Raw genomic sequence first — 13,016 nt, forward strand, 5'->3', positions numbered from 1 at the left:
CGACCGCCCCACCCTACGACCAGGGCTGCAGCAGGGTTTGCAGGGCACACACCACCCAGCAGGAGCTTGGAAAAAATAGTTAGACCAGCATTCTCAAATTAACAAACTGTAATTTTTCTCCAAAGATACATTTTTCCATACACATCCATCATACACCGTAACAAAAAAAAGCAGTGTACATGAAATAAGAAAATAAATTAAATCCATAGCATAGGTAAGGAGGATGCTCTAGACTGGAGTAAAATCAAAAGTTTCCAGCAATACAAGAGGCTCAAGAGTTTGTTTTAACAAGAATGCCTGCTAGCATGAGCCCAGCAAGTGTTCTGGGTCAGTCCAACTCCTTAAACAGTTATTTAGAGTTTTGAACAGCCAGTATTGTCCTGCAACAGGCAGAGCTATTACATCCTGGGAGAAAGCCAAGAGGCATCACTAAGATCCAAGCAGAGCATCCAGAAGATATTCAGATTGGTCCTGCAGCATCCACACTAGCCATCCTCCTTGGGTGGTGTATACCAGCCTGAAACAAGGAGAGATCTGTGAGGGAGGAAACTGCATGGGCAATGAGAATCTGCACCCAGAAAAGCTGCTGAAAGCAGCCAAGTTCCACTTCCAAAGGGCCACATATCCCCAATTACTGGGATGCTTTTCCTCTGGCTTACTTCCCAACATCACACAGGCAATCACAGAATCATTTAGGTTGGAAAAGGCCTCTCAGATCATCAAGTCCATGCAATCACTGAGATGCTGCCTCTAGTTACAGCCACCGGAGCCCAGCACTAGGCAGCAGAGAGGGCAGCAGCACTCTGCAGGCACTCTGCGTTACAGCAGCTGCCACTGCTGCTGTCACCTCCACACTTGAGGCAGAAGAGAACTTGAATGGCTTGTCTGGGGAGCCCAAACAAGCAAAGGAAAATACAGGCCCTCTCCCTCAGCCCTTACCATTCTTCTCATGGATCTGAACCAGGGACTTGTAGGACTGCTGTGCTCTTGTCAGGCTGTACTGGTTCTGCAAGGGAAGCAAGGAGACCATCAGTCCAGCAGGAACCCTGGGGAAACCATCCCTCACACCTTCCCTGTATGGCCAGAGCTGGCTGTGCCCTCATCTGCCACCCCACTTCCACCCCCCATTATCCTACACTGTCCAGGCCTTACCTTGTTGGCTCCAAATTGTACTCGCGCTTTCCCTTTCACCAGCGTTGCACTGATCTGCATGATCACTGACTCGATGGAGTAAGCACTACTCCAGCCCTGAGGGATGAAACACATGGTGAGGCCAGACTCACCCCAGAGACTGTGCTCCCAGTGCAACCAAAGGGCCTTTCCCAGCTCTGTCAGGCAGTGGTATGGCTGGAAATGTCAGGAATACAGAGTGTGGTAGGCAGAACAGCTCCCCCACTTCCCACAGGGGCCAGCACCCACCCACCTGTTTCGTAAGCAGCTCCATGCAGATGGCACCGCCACCCAAAACATACCTGGGAAGCAATCAGACAAAGTTACTGCACAGATAGATGTGATCATACCCACCCACTGCTCCAGAGGTGAAACATCTTTGATGTAAAAAGTATGCTAAAAACTCCACCATCGGAGTCTGCTTCCCAATGGCAAATCCATGCCAAGGAAGTCACAGGATTGCACAGCACTGGATAAACCCAGTGAGAACTGCTGCAGAAAGCAGCACTGCAGAGCAGAGAGCGACAGACAGTTACTCACCCCCCTGACAGCACCGGGGATACAACCCTTACAAATGGTGGATCAAAAGGAAAGTTATCCTGAAATGAGAAGGGAAGCAGAGCCACTGAGAAAGGTGTTCTCTGATGCCTCGCCGAGTCAGGCATCACTCTAGGAGGGCGAGCCTTACTTTAAAAGAGAAGTTGAGGAGGATGAAATCTGTTCCTTCTTTCTCTTTGAGGATTTGGAGATCATTGTGCAAAGCGCTGTCCTCATCAACCCTGTGACAGGAAAACCCCAGAAGATCAGTCAAGGCCATGCACCTCAGGTCAGCCATGCTCACTGCCACCACACTCCAGAGCTGCCATACCTGCACAGCCGGGCAGTCACATGGGCCCTCAGGCTCTCGCTGAGGGCAGCGACAGCATGGGCTGCCAGCATTCTGCTTCCGGTTTGCAGAGAAGACCATCACAACCCTTTTCCATGCTGCCAGCTTAAAAATAAAGGCTGCCTGGCCCAAGGAAAAGGCAGCACTGGTGTCTGGAGGGTGTGAAAGCTCAGGGTTTGCCTGCTGCACCTCTCACCGGACTCTAGGAACAGCAGAGACTTGCAGAGTCCTCCGATTACCTCATCTTGTCTGGAGATATCATCTCCTCTTTGTTGTGGAGACAGCAAGCCCGCTGCCTGAGAGAGGCTAACTCAAGGTCTGCTTGGTGCTCCCCTGCCATGCTAATGTCCTCTCTGCTCATAGGGACTTTCTGGTCCCATCACCAAAACCCACCACAAATGCATGATCCCAAGTTGGGCTACCTACTTCAGGAGTTTGACGTTCCAATCGTACAGGCTGTCATTCACTAGTTCAACTGCATAGTATCCTGCAAGGAGAACAGAGGTGGGGGGGTCATGGTAAGGGAACACTGGGAGGGGGCTGAGCCATCACCCAGATTTCAAATCCCCTGGGTCATGCAGCACAACTTTACTTGGGCACTGTCCCTCCAAGAAAAGCAGTGCTTATCCACAACAGTCGTGAAGACAGCAGTTTCTTTCTCTGAGTCCCTGGGCTCAGGAAAGGAGTAGGAACACCATTCCCCTCAAAGTCAGGTAATTCTCTGACACATAGCTCTTCACTTCCACCCAGCAGTGGCAGGGAACAGAGAGGGTAAGGTGGTTTTGTTCACTCTTGACAGAGCCACAGCCATCAAATGCTGGAGATCCTCCCCCTCAGCTTAGTGGCACAGCTCCAAGGCCCACTGGGTACCCCACAGAACAAGAAAGAATCTTCCTCCATGGAGGTCCTGGCAGCACTCACCGCCCTTGAAACTTGGTGATCGGTAAATATCCCTGAGCTCCTTCATTAGCCGGTCAGTGGCCTGAACAGACCCAGACACTGCACCCTGCAAGGAACAGGGAGGGGGAAAGTTGTATTGTTATGCTGCACCCAACCATGGCTATTGCTCTATGAGGTCAACACACCTGAGCTACAACTCAGAACAGCCTCTATGTCAGACCATATCCTGCCCCTCACCTCTCAATCTGTCCCTTGCCTCAAATATGTCACCTCAGGCAGCACAGCTGCAGCAGAAACACCTCTGCATCCTCTCCACTGACTTAAGAATCTCAGCCCAGGGGTACAAAAGCACAACCCACCTCCACAGCCTCAGGTGATCATGGGGGCACAGCTCCTGGGGCAGAAGGGAGCCCCAGATCTTGCTGCAGGAGGACTGTCCCATAAGGCACCAATGCCCTGAGGGCACCCCCTGAGCTGCAGTGGCAGTTCACAGACTTCTCTGCTTCAGCCCCATCAGCCCTGTAGAACCGGTACTGCTGTACCTTTGGCTGGGGACAGCCCCTCTGGTTCAGGGCTGGAGGGCTGGCAAGGGCCTCCATCACTCCTGCCCTTGAGTCCCTCTGCTTCCCCAGCCCACCTGCCCACTGGGCGACACGTACATTTAAGTAATCTTGCCTCTGGTTCTTTTTTATTTTCTCTAAAATGGCCAGGTTTTCTTTTCCAATGCCTTCATCCTCTGTCTTTCTCCCATCTGCCGGCTCTTCCTCTTTCATCTCATAGTGGTCCAAGTCCTCAGTGTCCTGGAGAGGGAAGAGGAAAGCTCAGAGATGTGCCTTTGCTCCTCCCTGCCCTGAGCTGCCCTGATCCAGGAAGAATTCCTGGTGCAACTCTTTCATCCCAGGAAGCCCCAGCTCCTGATCTGAGGTACAAGTGGAGTGGAAGACACAAGGTCTGGGCATTCAATTAGGCTCACGTGAGCTCTTTGTTAGCTGGATTCTCTCCTGCCATGTCCCATGCCTGTTTATAATGAACCATTAATCTCTCACTCCTCAACATGCCCCATGGATTTTGGCACATCTGTGGCTTCAGCAGTTTGTGCCACGCTGCTGGATGGCTGTAACAAAGCACAGCCCCTTGACACAGTGCTGCCAGGCCACCTGGGCCTCTTCGCTAGCCAAACCCCAACAGGGACACAGGTCATCGGCACCACAAGAAGAACAGACCCTTGCACCCAAATCCAGCTGCATGGGATGTTACTCCCCCAACAAGAGCAGGTATTTCACAGCATGTCTCTCTGTAGATCATCTCAGCACACTCCAAGTGTACTACCTGACCCCAGAAGAGCCTTTGCCCCTCACTGTTTCCCACAGTAACATGTGGCAATGCAAGACCCTGATGGGAAAAAACAGTTGCAGCTGTCTGGGCCTACTACAGAAATCTCTCCCCATGCACACAGGGTTCAGCTGACTGGAAATGGCTGTGGGTATGCACAGCTCCAGTTCCAGCTCCACAAATCCTCTGAACAAGCGTTTACTATGGCCTCTCTGTGCTGGTCGTGGCTATTGAGGAGCAGTTGTGGAAGCGCTTTGACATTTTTAGACTCACACAAGAGAATAGATCCTCCTAGAAAATCCCTCGAGCAGATTAACCTGCATAATGAATCTCTGTGCCAGGGCACAGTTCTGCTGCTCCACTCCTCCACACAGCTGAACAAATCCCACCGCTCAGCACAAAACCTTTGCTCTACATGAGAGTGTTCTCCCTCCAAAACACATGGTGTTAGCAAAAAGCACAAGGGGGAATGCTCAGCTCCTGGGGATTTATTTTCCAGCCCACAGGAGTAGAGGCCTTGCACACACTAATTTGCTATGAAGCAGCAGATTTGCAGATTCACAAGGTTATGCTGGTGCCAGTTTAACCCTCACCCTTTTCCCTGTGGACCCTGGCAATGCTCAGCCTTAATTTAGCAAGCAATTAACTTCTCTAAAACCCCCCAGCTGCTGGGTTGCTGCTGCTCAGTGACCTGCCCCCAGGCTCCGTGGCACACTGCTGACTCAGTGCCCGTGCTGCTCTCGTGTGTGAGGCATTGCTAAACGTCACCATGGAGATTCAAGATTATTCCACCCACTTCCACAGATCTCTAAACTGCAAACCAAACAACCAGAGCCTGTGGGTTCTGCAGCAAGGTGCCCTCAGACTGCAGTGAAGTGTGGCTGTCTCCACCACTCCTGGCAATTAGCTCACTTGCACACTCAGTCACCTGACCTCATCCTGTCTGTGGGAGTCCTGTGCAACAGTGACTTCCCCGCCAGCAACAGCAACCCAGAAATCCATCTCTTTCGCAGAAATTTCAGGCTTCAGAGAACAGCACATATTGTCCAAGCAGCTCTGCTCATAGCTCATCCACATGACTTTGGAGGCCATGGCTATGCTGCTCAGCCTCTATGCTCTCCTGGGGTTTGTGAATATGTGGCACTCAGCTGTGCCTCAGAATCCTTGGCATCAAAATGCCAGGAAGTATCCAGTCTTTGACCTAAACTTCCCTGTCTGGAGGCCACAAGCTTCTCCCAGGCAAGACCTCTGTACCCTTGCACCTTTCAGCACCTTCTCTCCTGTGCTCAGCTCTCTGGTATATTTTCTCACAGACTGAGGTGGCACTTACCTCTGGCATCTCTTCATCTTCCTCTTCAGAGGACACCTCTTCCTGGGTGCTCTGTGGAAAGAGAAAGATTGGGATGGAGATTGTGTGGTCAGCATCCTGGGAAAATGCTCTCCCGCCTTCCCAGATGGTTAGGTGAGGTCAAACAGGGATATACAAGCAGAATCAAATTAAAAGCAAAGAGTAGCTGAAAGCCTTTATAGAAAACAGCATCAAGGCTCAACGGAGCAGGCTGGCATCACCCAGGACAGGAATCCAACCACTCACCCACTGTGTTCCTCCTCTGGTAACCCCTAGAAGCCTCCAGAGCAAACATAGAGAACTTGTTTTCTGAGCTTTGGGAGCCGTCTCCTGAGCTGCTCACCTGTTCTGCTGGCAGAGGCTGGTCCAGCATTTCAACATCTGGATGTTGGGGGAGATTGTAGAGTTTGCACAGGTCAGAGATTATTCGCTTCAGGTGCTGCAAAAGCTGTCCGGAGAACAGAAGGTCAGTGAAGTGTGGGGACCTCTATGCTGAGCTGAGCCTTGGCACTGCAACCAGCAAGCAGAGGCCCCAGCGCTGCTCCTTCCTGCTCCAAGCAGCAGTAGACACGGGTGCAAAATCCCACCCAACCATCAAACAACATTAGAGAGGCTCAACCCAAATATATAGAACATTTATGAGACCAGAGGCAATCCCCACTTCAGGCAGCTGAGGACATGCAAGCAGGGAGTTACCCTGCCAAAGCTGCCAGCCCTCCCCTCTCTCAGGCAGTGGAGCAAATCTCACCAACGTATTTCCTTTCCTGACTTCCACCAGCCTCTCCAGGATAGCTGCCAGGTTGGGATCGTCTGACTCCACAGACCATATTGGGGGAACAGCTGGATAAGACTCCTGGAGAGGGGGAGAAGGTGGTGTTGGTGGGATGGAGGCTGTTGCAGTGCACAGAGCAGCGAGCCAACACATGGTAGGGGCTGAAGCCCTGTGTCTTCTGCAAACAGATCCCTCTGAACCACAGAGATCATGCCACAAGTGACTGATCCACTCTCCAGCATAAACCTGGGGCTAAGTGCAATACAAACCCTTACTCAGACCATGCTGGGCTGACCATGTTGTGTCCCCTGGGCCCAGGGTTGAACATGGAGGGAGGATAGTGGTATTCTGGCCATCCCTCTGGCCATGGGGCCATTGGGGGTGGGAGGCCATAGAGACAGGACACTGAGGGTGTCCCACATTGCCCATGGGCTGCTGCAGTTCCAGAAGAATCTGGCATCACCCACGCAGGGCAGAGGCCAAGCAGGCCTCTGGCAGCACTCCCAATACGCCCCTCCAGAAAGTCCTGGTTATTAGTCCCATTCAGAATCTGCATCAGGGGCTATCCAAGCTCTGCTAGCCCTCCTTGCCTGGGAAACCCTCCAAAACAAAACCGGAGGAAGCCAGGAAAACGGGGACAGTCTCGTACACAGCGCGGTCGGAGGGGTTCCATGACTGCGGATAAGCAGCTGGAGAGGACTGGGGGTTCCAAACAGCATGGGAAATAGCTAGTTCTCATACACTGGGACGGCGGGAGTGCTGCCGGGCACTGTCCCCTGATTTTTCTCTGCATGAGCCCCTGCTCCGAGGAGCTCGTGGTGGCTCGTATGGCGCTCCCGCGGCCCCCACGGAAGAAGGGGACGGGGGCAGCCCCCATAGCCGGCGCCAGGGACGTTGGGGCCCAGGCCCAGCTCACCCTGAGCCCCAACGGCGGCGGCCCCGTACGAGCGAAGGAGGAGCCACTCGGTGCCAGGACCGCCCTCGGTGCCCCCGCAGAGCCTGGGCCCGCCGCACCCCTGGGCCTCACCGTGATGTTGCAGTGAATACGGACGGGTCCCGGCGGCGGCCCCCGGGAGGCGGAGGCGCCGGCGCGGGCCCCGGCCCCCGGGACGAACTCGCAGCTGATCTCGTCCGGACAGGCGCTGCCGATGCGGAACCTCTCGTGGCCGCGGTGAAAGATGGACTCGAGCAGCCGCAGCTCCCGCCTCAGGAGCCGCCCGGCGGGGGCCGCCGCCACCTCGGCCCCGCTCCGCCCGGGTCCCCCCGCCGCCGCCTGCGCCCTCGCCGCCTCCTCCGGCCCCGCCCGCTGCATCTTCCCATGGAGGGACCCGCTCCGCCGCCGCCGCCGCCGCCGCAGCCCCGGAGCCCGCCCAAGATGGCGGCGGGACGGCCCCGCTCCCGGAAGTGCCGTCGCCGGAACGGGCGGGGCCGCACTGCCGGAAGCGTCTCGCGATGTACCGGAAGTGACGATCCCTAAGCCCCCGGGAAGCAGGGCGGGGCCAGCGACGGGGGCGGCGGGGGAGCCCCGCCCCTGCCGGGAGGGGTCACGGGGGTTCACCGGGCACGGCTGGAACCTGGCGGGAACGGGGCTCCCTAAGACCCGGCAGTGCCGGCTCCCTAAGACCCCCCTACTGGTGTACGGCGGAGCCGCGGGGGCTCCGGTCGTGGGTTCCACCCGCGAACTCTCCCACCGTTCAGCCCTCCCGCGCTGATCCCCGCCCAGGGCTCCGTCGCCGCGCTGGCACCGTGCAGGGACCCCGCTGGAGCAGCGGGCTGGGGGAGCTCAGATCCCTCCGCCGTGTCCCCGGACCGGGGCGGAGGCGGGGGCGGCCCCGGGGCCGCTGACGGCGGCGGTGACGGCGACGGAGCACGGGGCGGCCCCGGCGCAACGCCCGGCACCGCCTCCCGCCCGGGGCCGCCCCGCCCGGGCCGCCGCTGGCTCCAGAACTTCGGACAGCTCCCGGCCAGAACCGCGGACAGCGCCGGGTACCGGTGGCGGCACCGGGCCGCCCCCATGGCGCTGCTCCGCGTCCTCTGCCTTCTCGCTGCCCTCAGACGTAAGTGTCGGGGGCTGTGGGGGATGGCACCGGCACAGGCGGGGAGGGGACCGGACCGGACCGGGCCCGGGGGCTGCGCCTGTTGCACGAGATAGATCCGGCGTGGAGCCGGTACCGGCCCCTTTGCGGTGCCAGTGCCACTGGCGCTTCCGGTGCTCCTCGACCCCCCCCGGGGCTATGCGGCCGCCGTGGGCTCCGGCTCTCCGAGGCGGTGCCAGGGGTGGGCAGGGAACGACAGGAACAGGGGAAGGGGTGTCATGAACGGGTAGGGAATCACGGGGACAGGCAAGGGAGGGCACAGAGGATCCCCCAGTCCTGTCCAGCTGCTTGTCCCCAGTCATGGAGCCCCTCAGACTGCCCATTCTCCCCCCGGCCCTCCCTGCTCCGTGCCCGGCTATGACAGCCACACCCCATCACCACGCACCCCATCATTTCTGCTCTTGGGCTGTCAGGCACAGAGCCCCAGGCCATGTACAGGCTCTGTCCTGGGGGTTCCCCAGACGCTCGTGGGGGGCTCTGCCCTCCTCCATGGGACTCAGACTCTGCCATGCCCCAGAGAGCCTGGGCACGGACACAGAGGAGCGACTGGTTGAGTATCTGCTGGACCCTGCACGCTATAACAAGCTGATCCGGCCAGCGACCAATGGCTCTGAGCTGGTGACCGTGCAGCTGATGGTGTCGCTGGCGCAGCTCATCAGCGTGGTGAGTTGGCCAGGACTCTACTCCCCAACCTACCACCAAGCAAGCGAGGGGGCCTCAGCACCCTGAGTCACTGCTCCTTCTCTCTCTGCAGCATGAGCGGGAGCAGATCATGACCACGAATGTCTGGCTGACCCAGGTGGGCACCCTGGACTCTGACGTGGCCCTGAGACCCCTATGTCCACCCTGCCTCAGGATGCCCCAGCCCCTGCCTTGAGACCCATCCCTATCATAGGGACCCCCCATACACCCTGTGTGGCACCCTAATGTGTACCCTGCCCTGACACAGCCCCCCATAAAGCCTGTGTAGACCCCTGTGTCACCCCTGTCCTGACCCACCCCCTTGCCCCAGGCCCCAGTCCTATGGCTGGGCTGGGCTGATCCCACCTATCCTCAGGAGTGGGAGGACTATCGCCTCACATGGAAGCCTGAGGACTTTGACAACATGAAGAAGGTCCGCCTGCCCTCCAAGCACATCTGGCTGCCTGATGTGGTGCTCTACAACAAGTAGGTCATTTTTTTGGGGGGGCTATGTGTTCCCCAACCCCACCCAGGAGAGGGGACCATATTGTACTGCTGGGGCTGACAACACTAGGACTGACAGCACCTCTCTTCATTCCAGCGCCGATGGGATGTATGAGGTCTCCTTTTACTCCAACGCGGTGATCTCCTATGATGGCAGCATCTTCTGGCTTCCGCCTGCCATCTACAAAAGTGCATGCAAGATCGAGGTGAAGCACTTCCCCTTTGACCAGCAGAACTGCACCATGAAGTTCCGTTCCTGGACCTACGACCGCACTGAGATTGATCTGGTGCTGAAGAGTGAGGTGGCCAGCCTGGATGACTTCACACCCAGTGGCGAGTGGGACATCGTGGCGCTGCCAGGGCGGCGCAACGAGAACCCTGATGACTCCACCTATGTGGACATCACATATGACTTCATAATTCGGCGTAAGCCGCTCTTCTACACCATCAACCTCATCATCCCCTGCATCCTCATTACCTCCCTGGCCATCCTTGTATTTTACCTCCCGTCTGACTGTGGCGAGAAGATGACACTCTGCATCTCTGTCCTGCTCGCCCTCACTGTCTTTCTCCTGCTCATCTCTAAAATCGTGCCACCCACCTCACTGGATGTACCACTGGTGGGCAAGTATCTTATGTTCACCATGGTGCTGGTGACCTTCTCCATCGTCACCAGCGTCTGTGTCCTCAATGTGCACCACCGCTCGCCCACCACACACACCATGCCACCCTGGGTCCGCACCCTCTTCCTCCACAAGCTCCCAGCACTGCTCTTCATGAAGCAGCCGCGGCAGAACTGCGCACGCCAGCGTCTGCGCCAGCGCCGGCAGACCCAGGAACGTGCTGCTGCCACCACTCTTTTTGTTCAGGCTGGTGCCCGCACCTGCACCTGCTATGCCAACCCTGGTGCTGCCAAGGCTGAGGGGCTCAACGGCTATCGGGAGCAACAGGGGCAGGCACCGGCCCCTGCAGCTGGCTGCAGCTGCGGGCTGGAGGAAGCGGTGGATGGTGTGCGCTTCATTGCTGACCACATGCGCAGTGAGGATGATGATCAGAGCGTAAGTTGGGGTGGGCGGTGTGCATCTGGGAGTGAGTAGTGCTCAGGGGAGGCCAGAGCTGGGGGGTGCAGAGCGTGTCCTGGCTCATGGCTACACCACAGGGTGTGATGTGCACAAGCACCAAAGGGTTCCCTGCCTAGCCCCATGCCCAGTGAGGTCCTGCAGCTCCTGCCTGGGTAGGGGGTCCAGCACGGATCCCACAGCCTGAGGCTGAAGCAGTGGCTCTGGAAACCCAGGAGGCTCCCAGGAGGCTTGGCCCTGCACAGCACTGTCAGGCTGCAGATTTTGTAGAGCCCCCCAGCTCTGCTCACTGGGGAAACATTTCCTGGACTCAGCAGTGCGGGTGACAGCAGGAGGAGTGAGCCCCATGGGGCCCAGAGCAGGCTGGCAGGCAGCCCCAGGAGCTGCAGTGCTGAGGGAGCAGATTCAAGGCTCTGAGGATATGCCAAATCCCCAACTGGGGCAGTGTCAGGCAATACCTAAGGCCCCAGACTGACCCAGCATTTTTCCTGGCCCCATTCAGGTGAGCGAGGACTGGAAGTACGTGGCCATGGTCATCGACCGCCTCTTCTTGTGGATCTTCGTCTTTGTCTGCGTCTTTGGCACCATTGGCATGTTCCTGCAGCCCCTCTTCCAGAACTACACCACCAACTCCCTACTGCAGCTTGGCCAGGGCACCCCCACCTCCAAATAGCATGGGGAATGGCCAGTCCAAGGGCCAGAGACCTGGATACTGGGCTCAGGCAGCCCCTGCAAACCAATAAATACTCACAACAGGACCAGGTTGGTTCCATATGGTGTCATTTCATCCTACACTGTGCTCTGCAGGCCTGAAAGAGCAGGATGCAGCCAGGGCTGGGGGGACTCCAGCTGCCTGTGACCAAGGTAAGAGGCTAGAAGGCATCAGCTCTGTAAGAGGAAAATCCCAACTGCTGAGGGAAAGAGCATAGGAGCATGAAACCTGATCCATGGGGATATGTCCAGCTCCTCCTCTGGTCCTGGGAGCACCAGTCACTCACTGCATCTCCTCTCAGGCCATGTGGGGCCAGAATCCCAGCTTCAGTGGGCAGCCCCTGGCTCCAGCCTGGTGATGCCAACCCCTGTGCTAGTTCTGGAGCTCCCAGGAGATGAAAGAGCAGGAGCAGAGGCATGAGGAGGAGGCTAGGCTGCTCAGCTCTGGCTTCAAGGCAAACACATGGACCAAGCAGAAGGAGGCTATTTTTAGGTCCTACCTGCAGGCAGGGCCAGGGCAGCAAGTGCCAGGGGCTGCTCCAGCTCCATCGTCTTCTGTTCCACTCCAGGCTCAGTGTGCTGGAGCCAAGAGTAGGCTCAAGATGAGTTGCACAAGGAAAAGGAAAACACAATTAATCAACCCAAGCTGGGAGCTGCTGGCAACCAGGCCCCACCATGGGTCACTGGGCTGATAGACATGGCTGGCAGCACTTCCTGCATTCCCTTGGCCAGCAGGAATTGGCCTCATTGGGGAAAATTGAAATGGAGCGTTTGCTATAAATACCACTAATCCCCAGGGCTGGGGGGAGTGGTGTTGGCAGGGCCTGGCAACACACAGGGCCAGGGGAAGCTGCATGCTAGAAATTAATTTAAATCCCAGCATTTCACCCAGCCAGAGAAATCCCAGCTGCTGAGATTTCAGAGGCTGCTGCTCCTGGAGCTCCTGCTCTCAGGGGTGTACCCCAATACCTAAATGTTAAGAGCTTTTCTCCTAAAGCAGCCCCATGCAAGGGGCTTGTCCCAGTTCATCCCAGTGTCTCCTCTGCTGTTGGTCCAGCTTCGAGTGAGTGCAGGATTGGGGGGGGCCCTGCTGTGCCCAGTGGGGAGTGGAGACCTGTGAGTATTAGGAGGGTGTAGGGAGCACAACAGGAGCCCTCACAGCCTCAGGCACAGCTCCCTAAGTAGTCGCAGCCAGAGATGCCCTCCAGCCCTGCTCTTGGCTAGCTGCCAAGGCCATTCCTACCCCTCACAGCTCTATGTGGCAGTGGATGTCCATGGGCAGCTGTAGGCAGGGTGAACCTCTAACAGCTGTACTTTCAGCAAGTGGTAACCCTGCTTGGCCCCAGCCTAACTGCCTCTGGCTCCCGGCCTTAGGACTGAGCCTCATTTTGGGCTGTGCTTCCATGCTAAGAGGTCTTTGGTCTCTGTCTCATATTAGACAGGGAGCTCTAATCCCAGGCAAAGCCAGCACTTGACTTGCACAGGGAAAGGGGCTGCTCCAACACCACCCAATAAACTTGCTGTTGGATAGCAACAG

General features: G+C 57.1%; 2 protein-coding genes across 4 annotated transcripts; one reads left to right on the forward strand and one right to left on the reverse strand.

Moving 5' to 3' along the window:
• Positions 1 to 93: 93 nt before the first annotated feature.
• Positions 94 to 7,775, reverse strand: UBE2Q1 (ubiquitin conjugating enzyme E2 Q1). 2 transcript variants are annotated; one of them, XM_058860593.1, is made up of 13 exons: positions 7,436 to 7,775; positions 6,385 to 6,489; positions 5,980 to 6,084; positions 5,619 to 5,669; positions 3,616 to 3,756; positions 2,978 to 3,062; positions 2,483 to 2,543; positions 1,859 to 1,949; positions 1,711 to 1,769; positions 1,424 to 1,472; positions 1,153 to 1,248; positions 940 to 1,006; positions 94 to 517 (listed from the first exon to the last, which is right to left on the reverse strand). In XM_058860593.1, exons 1-13 carry the CDS (start codon positions 7,718 to 7,720, stop codon positions 486 to 488), a joined length of 1,227 nt encoding a protein of 408 aa, XP_058716576.1. In that variant the 5' UTR covers positions 7,721 to 7,775; the 3' UTR covers positions 94 to 485. The 2 variants fall into 2 exon arrangements, with proteins under 2 accessions (XP_058716576.1, XP_058716577.1); XM_058860594.1 differs by lacking the exon at positions 6,385 to 6,489.
• Positions 7,776 to 8,331: 556 nt separating this feature from the next.
• Positions 8,332 to 11,632, forward strand: CHRNB2 (cholinergic receptor nicotinic beta 2 subunit). Of its 2 annotated transcripts, XM_058860592.1 has the most exons (6): positions 8,332 to 8,465; positions 9,022 to 9,167; positions 9,259 to 9,303; positions 9,562 to 9,671; positions 9,787 to 10,747; positions 11,271 to 11,632. In XM_058860592.1, the coding sequence occupies exons 1-6, from the start codon at positions 8,423 to 8,425 to the stop codon at positions 11,439 to 11,441; spliced, it is 1,476 nt and encodes a 491-aa protein (XP_058716575.1). In that variant the 5' UTR covers positions 8,332 to 8,422; the 3' UTR covers positions 11,442 to 11,632. The 2 variants fall into 2 exon arrangements, with proteins under 2 accessions (XP_058716575.1, XP_058716574.1); XM_058860591.1 differs by lacking the exon at positions 8,332 to 8,465 and having other exon boundaries at positions 8,496 to 9,167.
• The last annotated feature ends 1,384 nt before the right edge of the window (positions 11,633 to 13,016 follow it).

Source organism: Poecile atricapillus, chromosome 33 (assembly GCF_030490865.1).
Source record: "Poecile atricapillus isolate bPoeAtr1 chromosome 33, bPoeAtr1.hap1, whole genome shotgun sequence".
NCBI lineage: Eukaryota > Metazoa > Chordata > Aves > Passeriformes > Paridae > Poecile > Poecile atricapillus.

Coding starts and splice junctions, on each gene's coding strand:
- CHRNB2 (XM_058860591.1), top strand. CDS start 8,805: ATGGAGCCCCTCAGACTGCCCATTCTCCCCCCGGCCCTCCCTGCTCCG. Junction 9,304..9,561: donor CGAATGTCTGGCTGACCCAG/GTGGGCACCCTG, acceptor ACCTATCCTCAG/GAGTGGGAGGACTATCGCCT. Junction 9,672..9,786: donor GATGTGGTGCTCTACAACAA/GTAGGTCATTTT, acceptor TCTTCATTCCAG/CGCCGATGGGATGTATGAGG.
- UBE2Q1 (XM_058860593.1), bottom strand. CDS start 7,720: ATGCAGCGGGCGGGGCCGGAGGAGGCGGCGAGGGCGCAGGCGGCGGCG. Junction 6,085..6,384: donor TCAGGAAAGGAAATACGTTG/GTGAGATTTGCT, acceptor TTCTCCGGACAG/CTTTTGCAGCACCTGAAGCG. Junction 3,757..5,618: donor AAGATGAAGAGATGCCAGAG/GTAAGTGCCACC, acceptor TTCCCTCTCCAG/GACACTGAGGACTTGGACCA.